General features: G+C 36.5%; 1 protein-coding gene across 1 annotated transcript in view; it reads right to left on the bottom strand.

Annotated features, from left to right (window-relative positions):
• GRID2 (glutamate ionotropic receptor delta type subunit 2) overlaps positions 1 to 24,236 on the bottom strand; it is a 1,540,711-nt gene that overhangs the window by 235,750 nt on the left and 1,280,725 nt on the right. Inside the window, exon 13 of the mRNA XM_033214833.1 lies at positions 5,426 to 5,621. Coding sequence (XP_033070724.1) covers positions 5,426 to 5,621 — 196 coding nt within the window. The remainder of the gene's footprint in view (positions 1 to 5,425; positions 5,622 to 24,236) is intronic.

The raw sequence follows: 24,236 nt of genomic DNA, 5'->3' as shown, positions 1-24,236 counted from the left end.
CTCATCTCAGAGTAACCAAGGTCATCAAAATGACTCACAGAATATTATATCAGTTATTGTCAACCCTTATTGTGAATCAGAATCACTTGAAGGAATGTGAGAAACTCAGCTGCCTTCCATTTACCAATTGAGATATAATTAGGACTTTACTGGGGCCTAAGCACCAGCCTTTTTAATGGCCTCCATCCTGCCCACTTCCCACTTATCTGCCTCTCCATCCCCTAACCCCCTCTCTGTGCACCCTGCTCCAGCCTCACTGATCTTCTTGACATTTCTCTCTAGCAAGCCAAGCTAGCTTCTGTCTCAGGAATTTTGTAATGAGCATTCCCTCTGCCTGGAGCACTTCCTGTTCCCTCTCTCCCAACTATATGCATGGTTCACCCCCTGTCCTCTTTCAGGTCTCCATTCAAATGTCAGTTTCTCAGAGAAGTATTTCCCAACCACCCCACATGAGATGGCAAAATCCTCTTCATGCTCTGCTTTTTTTTTTCATTCTTACCTTTCCAATTTTTCTTTAGAGCCCACATTTATGCTTGTCTGTTATCTTCTCTTCACTACAATATAATCTCCATTTAGGCAGGAACTTTACCTGTTCTATTACATCCTCCAGTGCCTAGAACGGAGCTTTGGAAACAATAGGTATTCACTGAATATGTGTTGAATGAGTATGTAAAATAGTGGGTTCAAGTCCACTTAGTTTTTCAGCCAGAGCTGAATAAAACTGGGGTTTGCTTACTCACTAGTTCATAGGGTCTGGAATTTGTCTTCCTGCCTCAGTCTTCTAAAACCCATGACATTGGCTCATATTGATATGACCAATCTTTTGTCTTGGCTTCCATTTTAATACATCACTTTTCCAGCTGGGATTAGAGCTAGGCCCTGAAGTCCAGTGGCTTGGTTGCAGGCCTGATGCCCACTTTGGAGCTTGTGAGTTCCCCCCGTAATAGCACCCCTTTTCCCATATTGCTCTCAGACTTCTGCAGACAGACAGCCTTATACATTAATGTTGTCTTTATGACTGAATACTGCTGGTGCTGGCACCACCACCGACTTCCCTGTTACTATGGTTTCCATCTAAGCGTACATCCCCTTGGAATTTCATAGTCTGAAGTATTATTCACTTACAAATCCTATCTTACCAATCCTGGTTTTATTTACTTCTCTAGTGGTTTTCTATGCTGAGATTCTAGAATGAATTGTTTTTTTCCCCAAGAGTTATAACAGATTAAAGGAAAGTGAATACTGCCCTCATAATAATCAGAGACTTCCCTATTTTAGTACTCCATATGATTCTTAATCTCTGGTCAGATCCTTACCTGCCACCTGGAAGTTTCTACATCTACTCTCAGAAGCTCTATCTGTTTATGTCCTAGGCCCTTCTAAAATAATCTAATAGACTAAATTCCACTAATGTGCTAATGCCAGTAACTGCTCAAAGTCACAGTCTTTTAAGATGTATTAGGGTTTTAAGAGAAATGAACTTCTCATGATGTAATTTCAGAATGTTGCCAAGTCACCATCATGGCCTCCTAACTGGCTTCCAGCTTCCATGTTGCCATCTTCCATTTGTCTCAGCACAACAGTCATACAATTTGCCAAAATATGTTATCATGTTGCTCTTCAGTTCAAAACCATCCTGAGGTTTCATATCCCATGTAGAGAAAAAGTCACCTTAGAATGTTCTAGACAGTCCTGCATTAGCACAACTCAACTTTAACATGCATATGAACTACCTATGGATATTGTTAAAATGAGATTCACATGTAGAAAGGCTGGGATGGGGCATGAGAGTCTATATTTTTAAGAAGCTCTCACGTGATGCAGACACTGCTAGTCCACAGGACTACACTTTGCATTGCTAGACCCCACATGATTCATCTTCTCTCTATCTCCAGACCTTTTACTTCTTGACCTTGCTGCACTTCTGGTATTATTCCTTATTTCTGAATCCATACTGGCCTCTTTCATATTCTTGGAACATGTAGGCATGCTTCTACCTCAGGGCCTTTGTACTGGCTGATCCTCTTTATAAAAACACTTTACTCAGACAGACATACACACACTCTCCCCTCTCCAACCTGCTTAAAGTTTTTATTCAGATGTTAGTTTCTTAGTGAAGACTTCCCTGGCTACCTGATTTAAGCAGATTACCTTGCTTCCCAGAATTTCCCATCCTCTTCTCCTACTTTATTTTTTTGTCCTTAACAATTCTCACTACTGAACATACTTGTTTATCTTGTTTATTGTTTACACCTACTATAATGCAAACTCCATGAAGGCATTTGTTTTCATTTCTGTCCATCCCAGTGACTAATGTACTGCTTGACACAAAGAAGGTGCTCAATAAATAATTGTTGAATGAATGCATAAAACATTCAGTTGCATGTTAAAAATCATATTTTTTCTACTTATGCAAAAGATCTTGGTTGAAACAAGGCAGAAAAATAATCTGTTCTAGTTTACTTAGGGTAGTTTGATATCAAGGATAGCAAATCAGAACTCATCTACTTGATGCTCATTTACAGATTTCTTTGGTACAAGCCGAATCAAGATAGTAGATGAGATCAGTATCTACCTTTCAGTAAGAGAAACTTAATGAGACTAGTAGCACAATTAAGAATAAACAGACTGAGACATTAATGGAATCTATTTAAAGTTATAGATTGTGAGGATGGTTTTTATCAGTGATTCAGGCTTTCCTGGAAGGCAGTTACTATATATATCCATATATATTGTGTGTGTGTGCGTATACATATCCATATATGGTGTGTGTATATATCCATATAGTGTGTGTATATATAATATACATTATATAATGTACATACTATATAATATACATTATATAATGTACATACTATATAATATACATTATATAATGTACATACTATATATATACATTATATAATATACATATGTAATATAACATATAATATATACATATATACATACATACATATATTGATTTATGGATTCTTGCTCAAGATATTATAGAAGTGTGGCCTTTTGTGAAATGTTGACCTAAAAGACCTCTGATGTCTTATCTGCCTGTATAAGTTAGAAATCAATGACAGAGAATAAAAAGCTGCTGTGTGAAATGTTCAAGACTAGTTTCTTGAAGAAGAATACACAACAGCATTTCACGTGTCATAGTTCTCAATTTCATGAAACTCCAATGAACTTTATCAGGTGAAAAGGTTATTATTTGTTGGTTGTTTTGTTTTTTAATAGAAACTGGCCAAGACCTTGCAAACTTGAACGAAAATACGTATTATTATTAGCTGTTCTCTGTCTAATCAATTGTCACCTGTTTCTAATTTGGGTTGAAAGAAATACATAGTACAAACAAATTTCACTTAGATATTTTCTACTATAAATTCAGAAGGGCATTTTCACTAGCCCTCTAGTAAATCAGAAAACTGAATAAATATGGTATAATAAATATTTGAGGACTTGATTTGCAGTTTCAAACTCATTGGCCCTCCTTATCAGCAGACTAAGAATAGAAATTATTCTCTACCTCTTTTATTGAATCTTCATTTTATTATATCACAACTTTGCATGAAGGTTAGGAAATATTAAACAATAAAACTTTATAATTACAAATCCCTCATATACATTATCTCAGGTAATCTTCAGGGCCATCTTATGAGAAAGGTTTATGGCTCTACTCATAGTACTTATTGATGCTTTACATTTATTATCTTATTTAATCTTGACAGAAACTGTGTGAGGTAGAATTCTTATCTTCAAGATGCAACTCCCAAGGCCCAGAGATTTTAAGTAACTAGTTATGTTTATACATTTTATTTTAAAAATGAGCTGGATTCAAACCCGGGTTGATGTGTCTATCAACACCATGCTGGTGGGAGAAAATAAAATTAAATTTCTCTAGAATAATACTGTATAGAATGATGTTATAAAGGCATAGGGAGCTTTGGCTCCTAAAATGGAATAGAAATATGAACTATAAATTTCTATTCATATTAATCATCAAAAAAATTCATTTTTAACAGATGTTATAATGGAATATAACTTATCTTCAAAGCCATTTAGTATACTTATTTTGAACACAAATTCATTAACATGCTATGAGTACCCAGTAAACCTTAAAATGTCTACCCTCCTTCTCCCTTCCCCAAAAATACATGTTCATTTACCCACTTGGATCCATCCCTCAACCCCACACCCCATTAACTGGGAGAACCATGCTGAAACTCCAGGAGCCAATGGTTCTCTTGAGAAAGCCAAGAAATATTTTAGAATCAATAACTGAGCTCCAGAAAATGGGGTATAATCAGGGCAAAGAGGATAGAGGCCATTGCTAACATCTCCAGGATATTCACTTCCTTAAAGACATCATTAATACTTGGAGAAAGGTTTATGCTAGCATTATCAGCTCTCAGAACAATGATATAAATGTGGTGACTGCAAGAATTACTAGGCTGACTCTAGGGACCATAGTAGTAGCAGTGGCAGATAAAGGGTGCTAGATGAAAAAGCAGAGAATAATGCTGGAATCTGTCACAGAATAATTTTTATAGTCATCAAAATATGCTCTAGCATGATATTATTGAGTTTGCCTTTAGAACAGGAAACACAGACTTGGAGTCCAAATTATTCTGCAGTGGAAGGTCAGAGAGAAAAAGTGTATACCACTATTGCTGCTATTACTGACATTCATTCCTGCATTCTGTAATTATTTATTAAATGTCAACAACAATTTTCACTAGGTTAGTCACTACAGATAATTTTAAGAAAAAACAGTCAGATATATCATCCAGGTTGATAGGGTTTGAACTGCTTCTGTATATATGTTTATAAACTACAGTTCAGAGTAAAAATAGCTTTAAGATTTTCACATAAAAAAGTCTTTCTATGCCTTTTTATTATAGATAGTTATAGAAAAAGTAAGATGTAAATAAAGATATTCACATTTGGAAATAGAAACAGACATCTGTAGGAACCTTATTTGTTGACAAGATTAACTTTTACTTCCAGATAACTTCACATAATCACAACTAAAGATAACGGTTTAATCTAAAAACAAGTGCAGTGTAGAAAATACCCTGAGTCATTTAAAAGAATCAGATAACTTGAATGATATTTTGAATTGGATTTCTAAAAACCTTTTTAGACTTCATGTTTGTTAAGTCCTTAACCCTTTTCTGAACAAAATACCAGTGTGTGTATTTGATTTTGGAATTCAAATGGAAACCGATCTGTTAGACACATTACAGAGGACTTTGAATCCCCTTTCTGGTGTCATCAGTCATTTAAAAAATCTTCTTTAAATCAATATAAGATGTAATTTAACACGAAATTCTCTGTCAGCATTAAAGATAAAAAAAAAAAAAATCTCAACTTCGCAATTCCAGCATGGGACACAAAATGGTAAGGACTATTAATGGAGAACCATAGACATTACCTTTTGAATGCCTGCTTGGGACTCCAGAACATTGTTCTCTGATCCATTGCTTCGGTTGATCATTCGCCACATTTGGGAATACATGCTGTCCCTCTCAAAAGGATTCAGTCCTTTCATGCGGACGTGCTCATATACTGCAGAGTCTAGGACTGTGCCGTAAGGGATTTCTGTTTGCTTGGAAAGGTCCTGGAGAGACCTTGATTATTGGGAGAGAAGAGAGACACAAGAGACAGTACTGAGTATTTTCAAGTGGGAATAAAATTAAAAGAAAACAAAAAGGCAATATGTGTGCAAACATATATCAAAGTGCTCTTCTTATTTTGTTGTTTCCTAATATTAGGATACAATGTGTAAGAAAAAACTGCTGTTAGGGTATATGGCATTTATACAAATTATGAGAACACAAAGTTATTATTGAAGGAAAAGTAAAAATTTCTAGTGGTAATGCAATGCTTGCTTTGTGAAGCTTCATGGGGGAAAAAGCTAGCAATTCCATCAAAGACAAGTTAAATTAGACTCTAGATCATCATATGCTAATTTAGTAATTTTAAAAAAATTTCAATATGTTATAAGCATTAGTTCTACATTTCTTTAGGTAGCAAGGCTTATTTTTTTAAATTATAGAATTTACATAAACAACATGCTTTGAGGTCAAATGTAGTCTTAAAAATTAGTAGTTATGATAGTCATTATTTATTGAATACATACATATCGGACAAGTGATATACATTATCCTCACAGAAATGCCTCACATAAATCATTATTTGACCTACTTTATGGATGAGGAGACTTAGGTTGAGAGAGTAAGTGACTTGATCAGTGTGGCATAGTCAGTGAGTGCGAGAGCTAGAATTCAAATGTGGGTCTGTCCAGCCCCAAAGACCACAGTATTTCCAATGCAAGATGCTGGTTCTTTTTTTTATTTTTATTTTTTATTTTTTTTTATTATACTTTAAGTTCTAGGGTACATGTGCATAACGTTTATATCATGTATAACTCCCCAATGCAATCCCTCCCTCCTCCCCCCCCTCCCCCTGATAGGCCCCAGTGTGTGATGTTCCCCTTCCCGAGTCCAAGTGATCTCATTGTTCAGTTCCCACCTATGAGTGAGAACATGCGGTGTTTGGTTTTCTCTTCTTGTGATAGTTTGCTAAGAATGATGGTTTCCAGCTGCATCCATGTCCCTACAAAGGACGCAAACTCATCCTTTTGATGGTTGCATAGTATTCCATGGTGTATATGTGCCACATTTTCTTAATCCAGTCTGTCACAGATGGACATTTGGGTTGATTCCAAGTCTTTGCTATTGTGAATAGTGCCGCAATAACATACGTGTGCATGTGTCTTTGTAGTAGAGTAATTTATAATCCTTTGGGTATATACCCAGTAGTGGGATGGCTGGGTCATATGGTACATCTAGTTCTAGATCCTTGAGGAATCGCCATACTGTTTTCCATAATGGTTGAACTAGTTTACAATCCCACCAACAGTGTAAAAGTGTTCCTATTTCTCCACATCCTCTCCAACATCTATTGTTTCCTGACTTCTTAATGATTGCCATTCTAACTGGTGTGAGATGGTATCTCATTGTGGTTTTGATTTGCATTTCTCTGATGGCGAGTGATGACGAGCATTTTTTCATGTGTCTGTTGGCTGTATGGATGTCTTCTTTTGAGAAATGTCTGTTCATATCCTTTCCCCACTTTTTGATGGGGTTGTTTGTTTTTTTCTTGTATATTTGTTTGAGTTCTTTGTAGATTCTGGATATTAGCCCTTTGAATGGGAGAAAATTTTTGCAACCTACTCAGCTGGTTCTTATTTCTATATTTCTTTTGCTATATTTGCTTTAGCACTGTGTGTGTGTGTGTGTGTGTGTGTGTGCGCGCGCGTGCGTGTGTAGTGTGGAGGTGCGGGGAGCGCTTTCTATTTGGATGAGAACATATTTCATGTTTCTGGAAAGCTGAAAACATATTCAGAATAACACTTCAAGATTTTTAAGTCAATCTTTTGAGTTACAGATAGCATCTACTTGTCCCAGGTTATCTGTCTCTAAATTGGTGGTCGATTTCCCTCCATTTGAGTTTGAGTCCCTCTATATTTTCCAGCTTAAAGAACCAGTTATCATTCCACTGGAACTCACTGAATTTGTGTAGGTGCCCAACTCTAATGACTGACATTTAAGAACAAATACTGTGCCTTTGGCATACTGTTAAAATCAGATGCTGGCACAGTTACAACTCACTAACTTTTGGGAATGGGAACAGATGCTTTGAAACACTATACCATACTTAAAACAAGAATGAATGCACACAGAACACTACAACCATGAGCCATGAATCTCATGTAATGTATACCTCTGAACTTTTGGTGTGTTTCTAGATAGAGTTTGCTAATGATTTCCTGAGGATCTTTGCAACCAACACTAGCATTGGGCAAAGGCACTGGGAATATTCTTGCAGTTCACCAATCTCCATCGTGTACAAAATTGTGTTGGAAACAATACATTATGGGCCATGTTTGTTAGAGGAATATTTGTGCCAATTTCTAATAGTAACTTTCAGCAAAATTTAATCTGCATTTTATTGAGTTTTGTTTTGTTGATGTATATTATTTACTCCATGGAAACTACTATGATAATTCCTTTTTGCTCTACACATCTGTTGCATAAAATAATGCATTTAAATCATCCTATTTGAAGAGAAAGTGTAATTCTGGAATTTTCTGGAATATTCTAAACTATTGAATGAATTCTACCATTTGTAAAAGATAAACTAAAGTGATAATGTAGATGAATAATTGAGGGCAAAAGCAATAATAAAATGAGCCATATATAGTTAGGATGCAACTAAATAACAAAGTGAGTGGACATTTACTTGCAGGACATATTATAATTATCTTGGTATATTATAACAATAAAAATTTTGTTTCCAGAGAGCAATTTACTGCTGTTTTCAGTAGTATCAATAAAACTGTATTATAAACATGAACATTTTAAACATATATCCCTGTTTAGTGGAGGATACCAAAAAGTGGTAACACAGGAAGAAGAAACGGAACATATCTGCACAGGTTATAACAATACTCATTTGTTCAGTTTCTATAAATACAAAGGTGAAGACCAGATGGTTATACAGAGTACCATCTAGAACCTGCAGGTCTATGGATAGAGAGAGCACATATTGCAGGTCACCAGACACCCTACCAGTACAAGGTTGGGCCCTTGGCTGTCTGGCAGTACTAGCAATCAAACTCAACTATAACCAGCAGAAGGTTTTAATTTAATGGAGGTGAGATCACAGTTTAGCACAATTTTTTTTTTCAGTGCCTTCATTTACATATATAAATGGTTTGCCCAAATAGTCACCCTGGCTAAATGCTGCTAAATAAGTTAGTGCTCCTTCTTATCCTTCCATGAAAAGAAAACTGAAATCAAATGTTAAGATCTTTAATATGATCAGGTTTTTGTGACATAGCTTCACCTTAAATATTAGCTTTACAGCCTGAAAATCTAAGTTTTAATACAGTTTAGCTGGCGAAGTTGTTTTGTACACAATACATTTTTAGAGGAGTATCTTAATATATTGCCTATGTGAAGCTCCTGGTGTTACAAAAAAGGCAGTTTATATTCAACATACTTCACGTTTAGAATAGCAGAGCATTTTGTAATTTAGAACAAAGGCATGTTCTCTCCAGTAGTTTGTGATATCAAGTGCAACTTATAAGTTTGCCTTGAGACATGTTTGCAAAAAAAATTACAGGTTTTCTGATTCAGCATGTTCCATCATAGTACACTACGATAGCACCAAAGATGACAAAAGTAAAATGACTGAAGCAAAATGAAGTGAACACAAATAACTTATTACAGAATGAAAAGGCCATTTCAGGAGCCCAACATAGAAAGGGAGTAACTATTACAAGTGGTCGCTTTGTCTTTTTCATACTAAGAAGAGTTTCGAACAAGATTAGCAGAAATGCTGTAGCCTATATTACAAGCCTCTAAAGGAAATATAGTACGTTATTCAACAAATGGTAATCTTCAAAAACTTGTATCTGAAGGTCAAAATCTGAGTGCATAATATTTAGACATGCCCAATCGTTGTTGTAAAATGTAAAACTATCATAGAATCACTAATAGGCACCTAATATATACATTAATTTACCATGGCAAATACTGACATTTCTTTTTTAACAATAGACATTTTCTCAGATGACAGAAGGAATGGGAAAATCAGCTGGGTGCGGTGGCTCTCGCTTGTAATCCCAGCACTTTGGGAGGCCAACGCAGGTGGATCACCTGAGGTCAGGAACTTGAGATCAGCCTGGTCAACATGGTGAAACCTTGTTTCTATTAACAACAACAACAACAAAAACTATATGTGGTGGCAGGGATCTGTAATCTCAGCTACTCGGGAGGCTGAGGCAGGAAAATTGCTTGAACCTGAGAGACAGAAGTTACAGTGAGCTGAGATTGCACCATTGCACTCCAGCCTGGGTGACAAGAGCAAAACTCCATCTCAAAAAAAAAAAAAAAGGAATGGGAAAATCTAGAGTACTCCAGATACTCCAGAGAAGCGCTATCTGTGAACATAGTATTAGTATGTGTAACTCATACTACGTTTGTCTACCTAACCACATATACTCACGTAAAAGTCAGTGAATGCTCCCTCTGAGAACCCATTAAACCTTAGCTCTCTTCTCTCAAACCCACACTCTCACTCATGCACAAAGTAAAAAAATGAGTGTCCATAGCTATAAGTGGTAGACGATAAAAGAAATGCTTTGCTGCTCTAATCAGCCTTATCTTCTTGACACCTGACTGAGATTATTATTTTATTCCTGCTACTGTTCTCCAATCAGACTAGCATCAAACTATGGGTACTAAACAATACTGAGAGCTTACAAGTAAGTTATATTTAGTTATTTGTATGAACAGTACATACACTGATGAACTGTGTAATTTAGGGCAATTCTGTGAAAATAAATTTTTAAAATTTGAGTGGTTTAGGTTTCTGTAAAATTCTTTCCATGAGAATAACAAACACTGAAACCCTTTTCAAGCATTTAAAATTAGTTTGGAGCCAGGCACAGTGGCTCATGCCTGTAATCCCAGCACTTTGGGATGCTGAAGAAGGCAGATCACTTGAGATCAGGAGATTGAGACCAGCCTGGCCAACATGGTGAAACCCTGTCTCTACTAAAAATACAAAACTTAGCCGGGCATGGTGGTGCACACCTGTAATCCCAGCTACTCACGAGGCTGAGGCAGGGGAATTACTTGAACCCAAGAGGCAGAAGTTGCAGTGAGCCAAGACTGTGCCACTGCACTCCAGCAGTTTGGGCAACAGACCGAGACTCCCTCTCAAAGAAAAATAAAAAATAAAAACAATAAAATTGAATTAATTATTTAATATTTGATAGCCTACTATTAGGTATATCTGATAGCAATAGCTTTACCACTGAGTAGGTTAGATTTTAAAGTCAAGCATATCTGTCAAATCACTACTTGATCAGGTTTCTACTGTTTTTATATATTTTTATGTTGATGATTCCTCCTTCCATAATATCCTATTGAATGATTTCTACTGGTATTTTTTTGTGGAATTTACCCCCACCCCCCGGCAGAGTCAGGTGATTCTTTATAAGTACTGTTGAAGAAGAATTCATGCATTGAAATGGAATAAATAATACATGATTTCCCTTCCAAGTATGAGATTGTGTGACTCTATGATACTAAATGGTCATTAATTTCTTCATAGTAAACTCTTTGGGACATTTATACAACTTTATATTAACGAAATAAGGTAATATTAAATACATTGCTAAAAACACATCTCTAAAACTGTCAACTAGTTTTTTTTTAATCTAATGCCTAATCCCTCTGTGGTAAACTTTCACTCATATTTTTTTCCTATTTTCCTTTAACAAGAGAATAGATGTTACTATCCACATAAAACTTAAATAACTCTCATAAACCTCTCTGCCTCATCTCCATTTTCTTTGTCTTCTAAGATTAAAAACTACATTTAGCCTGGTTGTGTGGAATGCTCACCAACAACTGACAAGAGTGACCTGCCAGCCTGGCTTTGGGGAATTGTAAATCTAATCCCATTTTCCATGGGATGGAACAAGTCAACTTAAGTTATCACATCAGAGGAGATTTCCCTTCACAGGGAAAAAAAATGGAACATGGCTGATAGGATAGGTACCAGATGCTTCAGGCAAAAGGGCTAACAGTGGAAAAGAGACAAATAGAGGTATATGACAAGCATCCTCCAACTCAGTTTAGGTTCCCTCCGATTTTCTTCCCAGTTTTCTCCTTTGGATGCTGATTTCAGCAACTGTCAAAGGACAGATATTGTCACAGCCCTGAGAGCTCATTAGCAACCATGTAAAGAACCTGCCTGTCCATTTGTTGTAGCAGCTGAGAGCTGTCCTCTGAAGTGCAGTGACAAGTTTTCCAGCACAAAAAGTGATCCAAAATGTAGCACTTAAAGGAACAACTAATATGCCGGGAGGGTGAGAATTAGTGTTGTTCAGACCCAAGAAGCAAGTCAAAGTGTTAAAAAATGGATTGGGGTGCTTGGTAAGGCAGGGCACCCCTAAGAGGTACTGCCAACAGCCTAGCACTGGGCAAACTCTTCGTTTCTAAAAGCATGAATTGTGAAAACATAAATATTTGTGTTTCAATCTTTGAGAAAATTATTTAAACTTCTCCAAAATGCAATTTCTTTCTCTATTGAGCAGGAGAACTAATACTTTCATATTAAGGTATCTAGAGGTTTGAATTAGATATTGTTTATAAGACACTTTTCTTAGTAATTAGCTCTCTATGAGCACTCAATTACCAGTAGTTACAATTATTGATGTTATGATGATGATTACTATTACTTTGTTCTCTATTACAGTTTCTGGAATTGCTGTATCCTTATTTCCTATCAATTGGATTCATTCTCAGCTAATCCCCTTCCTTACCTGTGGCTCTTTAACTACTCCACCTCATCTACTCTGTCATCAAGTCCTGTACATTTTACCTCCTAAATTTTGTAATTCTGTCACCATCTTTGCCTTTCCATGTCTAATAGCCTTGTCATTTCTACCTAGACTATTATTTTTAAACCTTTTCCCTATCTCTGTTCTCACTCACCACTAATCCATTCTTTAGCACAGCTAAACTGTTCTTTCTGATATGCAGATCTGATCATACTGCTGCCTTGTTTAAGTATTGCCTGTGTACGTCACTGCCCTTCGAAAACAGTTTAAACTCCTTAGCCTTCAAGTTCCTTCAAAAATTTGGCTTAAGTCTTCTCTTTTTCTATTCTCAGAAACAACCTTTTGACTTATTCATATTCACAGTATAAGCCAAACACCATTTCTTCATTCCTGGCTGTATCACAGGTGCATGTCTTGGTAGATGTCTTCTTGGCATAAGATGCCTCTTTGTCTACATGGAGAATTCCTTCCTTTCAACATGAAACTTCACTCTCTTCAGTGCTCTTCTAACACTTGGAATATGTTCATATTTCAGCATTGTGTTTAGGAATTGTATTTGTTTATTTACCTCATTAGAATATAGATTGCTGGTTCCCATGATTTTTAAAAAACTTGATCTTTGAAATCCAGACCTAATCCAGGGTCTGGAAAACAGTCAGCAATCAATGAAGCTTACTTGTTTTATGGTGGTCTTCTTTACTAGAAAGATATTTCATTTTGGGAAGTAAGCATTCCCCTGAAACTAGCATGGCATAATAACAGCATTTTAACTATATATTACTAACCATTCTATAGCTGACTAATCACGGCCAGAAGTATTTCTAGTTAAAAAATAAAAACGAGGCCGGGCGCGGTGGCTCATACCTGTAATCCCAGCCCTTTGGGAGGCCGAGGCGGGCAGATCACGAGGTCAGGATACAGAGAGTATCCTGGCCAACATGGTGAAACCCTGTCTCTACTAAAATATAAAACCTTAGCTGGGTGTGGTGGTGGGCATCGGTAGTCCCAACTACTTGGGAGGCTGAGGCAGGAGAATCGCTTGAGCCCAGATGTGGAGGCTGCAGTGAGCCGAGATCACACCACTGCACTCCAGCCTGGCGACAGAGCAAGACTCCATCAAAAACATAAATAAATAAATAAAAAATCTAAAACATTTTTAAAGAAATATTTGGCAATTTCCTCTGTGACAATCAGCTGGGAAAGTTTTATCAAACCTCCAGTGAATTGCCTGTCACAATATTTTGCCACATATGTAAAATAAATAAATTCAGAGGCAAGGCAAATAAAAAGAAAACCCAAACAATTAGGATCAAAAAATGTATTTTGAAAAGCTGAGGGTATTGTCCGTGATTCTGGTAGACATAGGGCCTGGTACAAAGTAGAATGTTTGTTCCTGAAAAAGTTACTTATCTGAGCAGTGCAGACAGAAAAGATAAGGAGTACATGAACTGAGTGATTTGTTCACTGAAATATTGGAAGCAAACCGAAACGGTGAAGAAAATTGCTTAATTGAAATGTTTATAAATATATAAAAGAATTCATGATTTTAGTAGCTAAAGAAGAGACAAGCCGCAGAACAAGTCGAGGACAGTCACCTTTGGCAATGTTGAGGATTACTACAGAAAATTAAATTTTAGGATTGTTTTTCCTGGTTGAATATTTAGGTAAAGAGGAGGAAGGAGAGTATGTATGCTCTATGTATGGACAAATGGAATAAGCCTTCCACCTTCCGATTTGTGGCATAGCCAATGGCCACTTGTTCTTTGAGAAGCCACATTCCCATCTTAGTAGCTCCTTTCCTTAGTGCAGTTTTCTTAATTACCTCAGACACAAGTTTGTAAAGTCTGATGAAATATAAAGATATCAAGAGTATATGGTAGGATAAAAAGGACTCCTGATATTTTCAAGGTGGCTTGGTCCATAATTTAGAGCTCTGTAAAAGCTATTTTTAGTGCCTGAAGGGGTGTCCTTATCTAATGAAAGTAGGCTCAGGAAAGAGTTTTTAGCCTAATAGCTCTAAGTTTCTTATTTTAAAAAAGATTAATGTCAAAGTCATGTTAACGGAAGACATAGGGTTCTCTCATAGAAGATTAGATTGTATTGCCTAAGGAACCCAGAGACAGCAATCTCTAATGAAGGAAAGTACCAGCACCAAAGTGCTTGTGTCTTCCTTCCTATTATGATGCCAGAGTCTTTTCCTCCTCAACAGAGCAGAAGCCTTTGAAAGAACAAGCTGAGGTCTGAGACCACCACGGTAGAATGATACCATGCACGGCAGAGGGTTAGGACTCCATTTTGGAAATAGAATGTCTCAAATGAAGCCTTCCAGATGGAGAGGGTGCCATAAGAGGAACAAAAGAGGGTTAGAGATTTACAGAGGGTCAGAAGATGAGCACCTCCATGTGGAATGCTTGAATAAGGTCTAAATGATGCAGCCTTTTCTAGTCCTTCCATTCTGTCCCTTTCCCCACTCCTGTCCTGAGTCTTTCCTCTTCCCCGTAACCCTTCTCATGTGGCACAACAGAATACATTAGATAAAAGACAGCTTCAGGTCCTTCTGCTTTGAACTCCTTAGAATGTCTATTTCATTTTTACTTTTTAGAACTGTTTAAAGAGTCACCAGAATGTAAAATGTGTTTGATCTAGGAAAGGTGTGCAGCAAGATTCATAAGAAGGGCACCTCTACCTGTTAGAACACGGTCCTCCTGTGGTCGATTAGATTACAAAGTGCGGGGATTACAGCCCAGCAGATGACACTGAAGTCTATCCTGACAGACTTGGGAATATTTTCTGCACTCTCTTCCAACAAAAGTAGTCTGAGGCAGCCCCACCCACAAAGTGGTAAAGACAGGATGGTCACAGGTAAAATTGTAAGTTTATGTAAAGTAGATGCCCTTGGGAAGGGTGGATGTCATGGACTACTTAGGGGAACATCGCCTTGCATTAAAAAGATCTGCACTTTCCATACAAACTTAGGAGTTAATTCAGATTTGTGGACATGGCAGGCCATTTTAGAGAATCTAAGGAAAGATGGAAATGCTGCATGTCTTACTGCTGTTGGCTATAACCAATAAAAATGATTGTTAAACTCTCTCCAAAATGATGGTGTCATACAGATGCAAGAGAATAGTCATCTGAAAATCTGACTGGCTTGTCTGACTTCTTGACCCACATTACAAGCTAGAAACTAATTGTGTCACATCATGAACCCTGAAATGTGGCAGATACTGTATTTTTCTACCACAAACCTCAAAACTCTGACAGTGTTGACAGAAGTATCGTTTATGACCCTTTTCTCTATTTTAAATGGCTATTAAATAAACAAATATTTGGTACATATTAATATTTGATAATAAATGCGTTATAAAATAAATATACATGTATATACCATGAAAGGCTATTTTAGATATATTTAATATATGTGTATGATACATAAGATACATAATATATAAATTATTAAGCAAATCTTCACTATAAAATGTCCTAGTGTTCTGTACATTCAATTACCCTACATTTTTCCTGTGCATGGCACAAAGTATGTGCAACTTCTTTTTTATATATCATGAAAAAGCTGCAATACTTATTTATCTCAAAGAATTAGGAAGAAATATGAAATTATTCTAAATTTTATGGCCAGCATTTAACTATGTTACCACTGATTATAGGCTGATTGTAAAATTTATGTTAAGAGGATATCCTCAAATAATGCAATAGATTTCAGCAGTGAAATAGGGGATTTTCATATTCCTATATTCTTGAACATTCAGGAAGGACTTCACTAATTCCCATTAATTTCCCTGGAAGGATCAGATTTTTTTTTTTTATTATACTTTAAGTTTGTACGTGTGCACAACGTGCAGGTTTGTTACATATGTATACATGTGCCATATTGGTGTGCTGCACCCATTAACTCGTCATTTACATTAGGTATATCTTCAAATGTTATCCCTCCCCCCTCCCCCACCCCACAACAGGCCCCAGTGTATGATGTTCCCCTCCCTGTGTCCAAGTGTTCTCTTTGTTCAGTTCCCACCTATGAGTGAGAACATGTGGTGTTTGGCTTTCTGTCCCTGCGATAGTTTGCTCGAATGATGGTTTCCAGCTTCATCCATGTCCCTACAAAGGACATGAACTCATCCTTTTTCATGGCTACATAGTATTCCATGGTGTATATGTGCCATATTTTCTTAATCCAGTCTACCATTGATGAACATTTGGGTTGGTTCCAAGTCTCTGCTATTGTGAATAGTGCTGCAATAAACATACGTACACATATGTCTTTATAGCAGCATGATTTATAATCCTTTGGGTATATACCCAGTAATGGGATGGCTGGGTCAAATGGTATTTCTAGTTCTAGATTCTTGAGGAATCGCCACACTGTCTTCCACAATGGCTGAACTAGTTTACAGTCCCACCAACAGTGTGAAAGTGTTCCTATTTCTCCACATCCTCTCCAGCACCTGTTGTTTCCTGACTTTTTAATGATCGCCATTCTAACTGGTGTGAGATGGTATCTCATTGTGATTTTGATTTGCATTTTTCTGATGGTCAGTGATGATGAGCATTTTTTCATGTGTCTGTTGGCTGCATAAATGTCCTCTTTTGAGGAGTGTCTGTTCATATCCTTCACCCACTTTTTGATAGGGTTGTCTTTTTCAGATTTTTGAATGGTGTTAACAAAAACATACTAAAATAATCGTAACACCAGAGAGTTGAAAGAGTTACCAGAGGCATTACATAATATGATTAGGTACCTTAAGGCACATAAACCAGTCCCTAAAACTGATTTCATATTTTGTTTTAATAAGGTACTTTAGTGACTTGGAAAACTTAACCAAGGGAGTCCCTACTTGTGCTTAGCCCCCAAATCTCCTATTTCACAGAAAACACTACTTTGTTCTCAATGAAAATGGACAATGACTGCATAGCACCTCTAGTATAATATTTCTCTATGTAATAAAACATTTCTTTTTCATTTTCCTCCTTTAGCCTTCTCTTTGTCAAATTAAATACTAAGTTATTTTAGTTGTTATCTATAAGATAAGCTACTTCCATTTTTAGACTGTTATTAACTAAACCATTTTTTTCTCTTGTATTTTAGTTTTTGCATAATTTGTGAACCTTCTAAGTAGGTCATGGTAATCTTCACAAGATTTGAACAACTTACATGCAGCAGGGTCATTTAAAAAATAAACACTAATGCTATATTTCAAATTTATAATTGACAGATGGTTTATGCTGAAATTATCGCAGACATACACAAATATACACACACAGATTGTTTTTTCCATCTCTAAGTGAATTATCACATATTTGTCCCTATTAAATTTCATCGTACTTCTAAATATCTTGTTTTATTTGTAAAGGTCTTTATACATTCTTACAGTGTAGTTCTAGTCAATAATCACCCCTACTCAATATAGAGTAATCTGCATATTTAATAAGCTTACTCCCTATTCCATACTTCAAATCAACACTGAAAATGTTAATTAGAATCTAAGACCAATGCTGACTTATGGAAAAAATTTATTCAATATACCCTCCAAGGCTGACATTGAACTATTGATCACTACCTTGTGTATGGCCTACTAACAAGCTCTGACACAATAATACATAATAATACTACATGAAACAATGACCCAAATGAATACAGTGTGAATTCAAATGAGGAATCAATAATAATTTGTGATTTCCTCTATAAGATCTTTTGAAGAGCTCAAAAACATTAATCATGCTAGCAAAAATTTCACAGTGGGAAATAAAAGACTAGGAGAAATAAGTTACCATGAATAAATGTAGGCTAATTTAATAGCCTATTTAAAGACCCAGTGAAACATTATTGTCAAAGTAAGGTAGAAGGTCATAGTTTCAGTGAGGCATCTAATGAACACGACTAAACCCCAAAATCCTGGCTCTTCATAACACAGGAACAGGGGACCAAGTCTCTACTGATAACTCAACATTTTCCAAATGCAAAAGATACATTTCTCTTCCCAGTCCAGTAGGTCTGTGAATTTCTCAAAATAAATATTTTTTTATTTTTATTCTTAGAATGATTCAGAGAAAGTGTCCTCTATTCTCAAGTAGGTGATATTTCCTTTTTGAGAAATTTCAGCAAGAGTTGGTATTAAATATATATCTTGATGCCTGAGAGCCAGGTCTTATTAACTGCTGTTTTGAGATTATAAATGCCCAAACTGTTCTGCAAATGTGCTCCACACCCCCAAGTCAACAGCAAATCTTGCGAATTCTGTAGCATCGCTCTCAGAAAAGTACAATCGAAATCTGCATAAAAGCAGCCCGCCAGCAAGCTTTCGATCTTATTCCTCGCCTTCGCCTTCCTCACCACTTGCCATTAGCTAGGGCATCTGGCTCTTATCTAGCATCATCCCTCCTTAGCATCAGGGCTTAAAAAATGGGGACTGTAGTAGGAGTGTGTGTGTGTGTGTGTGTGTAGGAGTGGAGGAGAAAGTCATTAAAATAAATTAAATATCTTTAGATGACAGGAACTATGGAGGAACTAAGAGCATTAGAGAATTAATGGGGTCAAACAGATACTTAGTAGTAGAGTGTGGAGGTCAGCATACCAACATTACTGGCATGATCGAGAGGCTAGGGAAAGAAAAACGGGACTGGAAATAGAGAACTAGAAAAAGAAAATAAGAAGATATGACAAAAAAGGATTTTCTTTTCAGATTTGCCTTTCAACTTAAGATATCCGTTAATCAGGTTTTCATGTGAGTATCAGTTTTATCTCACATCTTGTTTAATAAGAGATCTCATTGGTATAGTTGATATAAAATTTTATGCCTGAAGGGACGTGGAAAATAACATCATTCAAACTGTGGAACAAATATTTGTGCAGTGAGCAAAGAATTGGATCACTTTTTTAAAAGATGAAAAACAGAAGTGCAAAGTGGTTTTAAAATTTGCCTTATTTTTTAGTAGGAGAAAAGAGACTTGAACCTAAGTCTTCAGTCTCCTTTAATAGCATTCTTCTGCCAAACAGCCCTGCCTGCCAACTCCAGTCTTGCTGATTTTCATCACTACTCTTCCCACATTAATTTCACAAAAGGATTCTCCGTACTCAAACTACGTCCTCCACAATGACTAAGCAGTATACTCCAAGTATAGGGTTTTTTTTTTTAAACCATATCTATAAGTTTGTGGTAGACAGAATTTATTTATTCAGCAGACTTCAGTAAGGGAAGAAAATAACAAGAAATGGAGAAGAGACAGGACTTTATATTCTTGAGTACAGTACTTAATAGGTTTCTAGGCTTAAAGGAGCAAGATTGGGAAGAGAGAGAAAAAGAGAAGGATTTGATTTGTCAAGAATGATTCATCTTGTTCAGAAGAAGATTATTTTAGAAGCTGTGGAAGATTATGAAATTGGTGAAGTTTTTGTCTTAGTGAGCTCAGTGTAAACAGAGTCTGTGGAAATGCTAATATAGCCCTGTTCCTAGGAGCCACAGACAAACTGTGAGACAACTTTTAATTAAATGCTCACTGAAGGGTGGCTTTGAAAGACCAATATTCTTCTAGGAAATTTTAACTTTTTTTCCAAAAGAGAGACAAAATTCTGTCTATGACATCGAGATGGCTGTACGTTTGGGAAACATCCATCACTGTAGTACTTAAATGCTAGGAAAAGTAAGCCATTTCAACACTAACAATAGAGAGTAAGGAGATGAATGTCTTCCTCTGCTGCAATGCTTGTGTGTTCTGGAGCTAAGCCTATAGAATTCTCTACTAAAATCAAACAGAAAGGCAGTATGAGTCAGGCCTCTCACTTCATCCACCTTCATTTTGGCTGCTCCTAATGAAGTGTGCAATTGTCTACTGAGAGCTATAAAAAAGGCACCCACTGGAAGACTGAAGAGTGAGTGGGTGACACAAAGGATACTCAGAGAGCATACCATTTTGGGTCTCCACTCTTATCCTGGAATAATAGGTCAAAGAAATGGCTTTCATATTTTTATCTAATTTTTTAAATGGGGTACACAAACAAGTCATGGAGTTTCATACTCTCAGGTCAGATTCTAAAAAATGTCTTTCTAGTTCATTCAGTGAGTGAATATTTACTTGTAACCCACTAAGTACCCACGCAATATACTACATAAGGCACTGAACTGGTACAAAGATGATACAACAACCCTCAAGAATATGCATTTTAATAGGGAAGTAAAACAAGTAGAATAGTATTCCAATACAGAGTGTAAGTGAGGTAGATGTGAAGTGGTTCAAAAAAGGGAGACACTAAATGTAGTTATGAATATGTGGCAAGGATATACAGAATAAGTGGTATTTGAGCTGTGTATTATGAGAGGGCTAAATAAAGATGAGTTAGGAGAGAAAACTTGCCTGGCAAATATGTATCCTGACCCAGGGGTCTTGCCAGTCTTTATTAGTAGCAACCTGATCTCTGTGCTAGTTAGTCACTAGCTAAGGTCAGATAACAGAGTGAATCATTCTTCCAAGCCCTTATTTATGCCTAAATCCAGATAAGGCTTCCAGATGCATCAGATTTTTGTTTGTTTGTTTTGCTTTTACTTTCGGTACTTTCGGGGGAATGAGAGGATTAAGCAGCAGGGCCAAAAGACAACCCTCAGAAATCAGACCGTAAGGTAGGATGGTGACATCTGTGTCAGAAACGGTAGCTCCATAAGCAAGAAACTTTGAGATTTAGGTGAATCAGGTCAAAGGAACAATTAATGTATAGAATTGTGGACAAAATGACAAAAATACCATCAAAAATGGGAGCAGAGAGAAAGACAGTCCAGGGAATCTACATGAGTGCCTGGAGAAAATGCAGAAGAATGGAAGCAAATGTTAGGTAGAGGCTGCCCATGAACTGTGCTATATTATTCATGCCTTTTGACTTTTTTCATTTAATCCTTACACTAAACCTATGAAGTTGAATCTATCCCCTTTTTACTCTTAGGGAAAATATGGTTTATAATAATTATGAAATCCTGACAAAGTCATCAAGCTATTAAGTGGCAAATAATTTGAATGCAGATTTGTTTGAATCCAGTCTCCTATTACTGACGTTTGGATACCACATAACTTAGAAATACCTGGAAATAACTTAGCTAAACATCCTGCTGCCATTAATTCTTTTCTGCAAAGCTCTCTTTATTTCCTAAGAAACTTATAGTAACCCTTATGGATGTCATTTATTCATTTACTTATTTCATACAATAAAAGTTTAATGTATTTGTAATTAGCAAACAATCTGTTCCCCTGATAAAAAGTTACAGTGCTAGATTGCCTGGGTTTACTACCCTAGCTTTTAGTTTCATCATTTATAAAATAGAGATGATAATAACATATCTCTCACGGGGCTATTACAAAGATTAAATGAGAAAACCCATGCAAAGTGTTTAGAAAACTAGCTGTCACATAGCAAGCACTCAAGAAATGTTAGCTGCTCTTATTCATACTATTGTCAGGTACTCTGAGAGGCACTCTAGCAGTACCAAGATGGATATAACAGTCTTTGCTTTCGAAGAACTTAAAATCACAAAGAGAAGGCACGTGTGTAGTAATGACTAATTATGCCTGGGAAAATGGAAGATACCAGAAGAGAGGGGGTTTTGAGCCATTTCAGGGGAGAGAAGAGCATGTAAAGCTCCAGAAAGGCATGCAATGTCCCATAAGAGTCTAATTTGACTGTTGCATGAAAAAATGAGAAGGAGTTCATTGGTGCCCCTGGACAGAAATGTGGATGGGCCAGAAGGGCTCAATATGCTTTGCTAATGGAATTGTATTCATCTTGATTGGATGAAGTAATAATAAAGTTTTTCAAGCCAATTTTGAGGATGGGAGAAGGTAACAGTCTGGACTCCACACTCCAGTGGATAAACTGTAACGGGAAGAGAATGGAGAGAGAGAAGCAATAGATAACGTAAGGGAAAAGAAAATAAGATAGGAAGCAGCAGGCAGGGCAGTCATGATATTTTATTGACTCAAATCAATAAAGGGAAGAAAATCAAGTAGAAAATCAAGACTTGGAGAAAAAGATGGAGAAGAAATAGAAGAGGTGATTACAGTTAGCCAATACCTTATTTTAAAAATAGTTCTTGAAACAAATGATGTAATCCACTAAACAGGCTAATAAAGAAAAATTACCCAAGCATACCAATCAACAAAAAATGAAAAAGCTTGTGTCAAAATCCAACACCTGTTCATGATGAAAAACACATGGAAAACTAGGAATAGAAGAGAACTTCCTCTACTTGAGAAATAATGTCTACAATAAAAAACTTGACAGATAATGTCATACCTAACAAAGACTGTTTTTCCAGCAAGATCAGGAGCAAAGCAGAGATATTCACTCTCACTACTCTAAATTTGACACAGTACTGTAAGCTCTATCCAGCAAAGAAAAGGCAAAATAGAAAATAAACGGTATACAGATGAGAAAGACAAATGATACAACCACCCGGCTTTGAAAATGGCATAAAGTGTACCTAGAAAATCCCAAAGAATCTACCAAAAACTCCTAAAAGTAATAAATGAGCTTAGCAAGGTTACAAGTTATACTTAGGAAATCCCAAAGGATCTACCAAAAACTCCTAGAACTAAGATATGAGCTTAGCAAGATTATAAGATAAAATCAGCAGACAGAAAACAACTGTATTTCTATATCCTAGTAATGAATATATGAAAATTAAAATTAAACATTTAATTGCTATGATTTTAATCCTCATGTTCCTTCCAGAATTCATATTCAAACTTAATCCCCAGTTCAATAATATTAAGAGGGGGGCCTTTAGGAGACAATTAGGCCATAAAGGCTCTGCTGTCATGTCTGGGATTAGTTCCTTACCAAAAAGTTTGATGGAATGAGTTTGTCCCCTTTTGACTTTCTATCTTTTCTGTCATGTGAGGACATAGCACAGCAGCCAGGGTACCATCTTGGAAGCAGAAACCGGGCCCTCACCAGACTCTCAGCCTGCTGGCACTTTGATATTGGACCTCCCAGCATCCAGAACTGTGAGGAAATAAATTTCTATTCTTTCTGAATTACTCAGTCCTAGGTATTTTGCTGTAGCATCACAAATGGATCAAGTAGAGACATACTAGTTAATTGCTGTAAATATACATGCATTAGACAACTTTAATGGCCTCTCATGCACACCTACATTTTCTCTCTCCCACATGTCCTCCTCTCCACAGATAAAGTTGTCTTTCTACAATAATGCCACTCTCCATTACCTCCAGGAAAAATTCCAAATTCCTTAATAAGTCTTACCACGCCCTTGACAACTTAGTCCCACCTTCCTTTTCTTTACAGAGTATCTGCCACTTGCTACCATTCTCTGTGTCCCCAGGCTTTAGTACCAGATTTGGTGACGCTTGAATTTCTAAGCATAATTAGATCATACTCACCTGTGAACACTTAGAAAAAAAATTGCTCGATAATTATTTCCTTTTCAAAATGTAGACCAAGGTGATGGCAAAAATACTGTTATGATATGCTAGGGAAAAGGGGTTCTTCTTTAGTAATAGAATATTTATGGATCTCTTTTTGTATCAGTTCGGAAAGCAATGTTACCCCAGATTAGTTAGATTCAGTGGCAGAATCACCTCAATATTTGTTTAGTCCAACCTTAAGCATTATGGAGAATGAAATCACTGAACACAAAAATATGGTAGGATGTTGGGATCCCTTTGAGTAGATCCAAGTTTAATTGCAGCTCCTGGGAATGAAAAAACTTGAGTTTTGTCACTAAAGACCAATTTGATTCTAAAGTTATTAATAACTTTAACTGTGCAATCCTGATTTTCCCGTAGCTATTTTCACTTTTAT

The sequence above is a fragment of the Trachypithecus francoisi genome, unplaced genomic scaffold, assembly GCF_009764315.1.
Source record: "Trachypithecus francoisi isolate TF-2019V2 unplaced genomic scaffold, Tfra_2.0 Lachesis_group1, whole genome shotgun sequence".
Classification (NCBI taxonomy): Eukaryota; Metazoa; Chordata; class Mammalia; order Primates; family Cercopithecidae; genus Trachypithecus; species Trachypithecus francoisi.
This window is presented reverse-complemented; position numbering and strand designations above follow the sequence as displayed.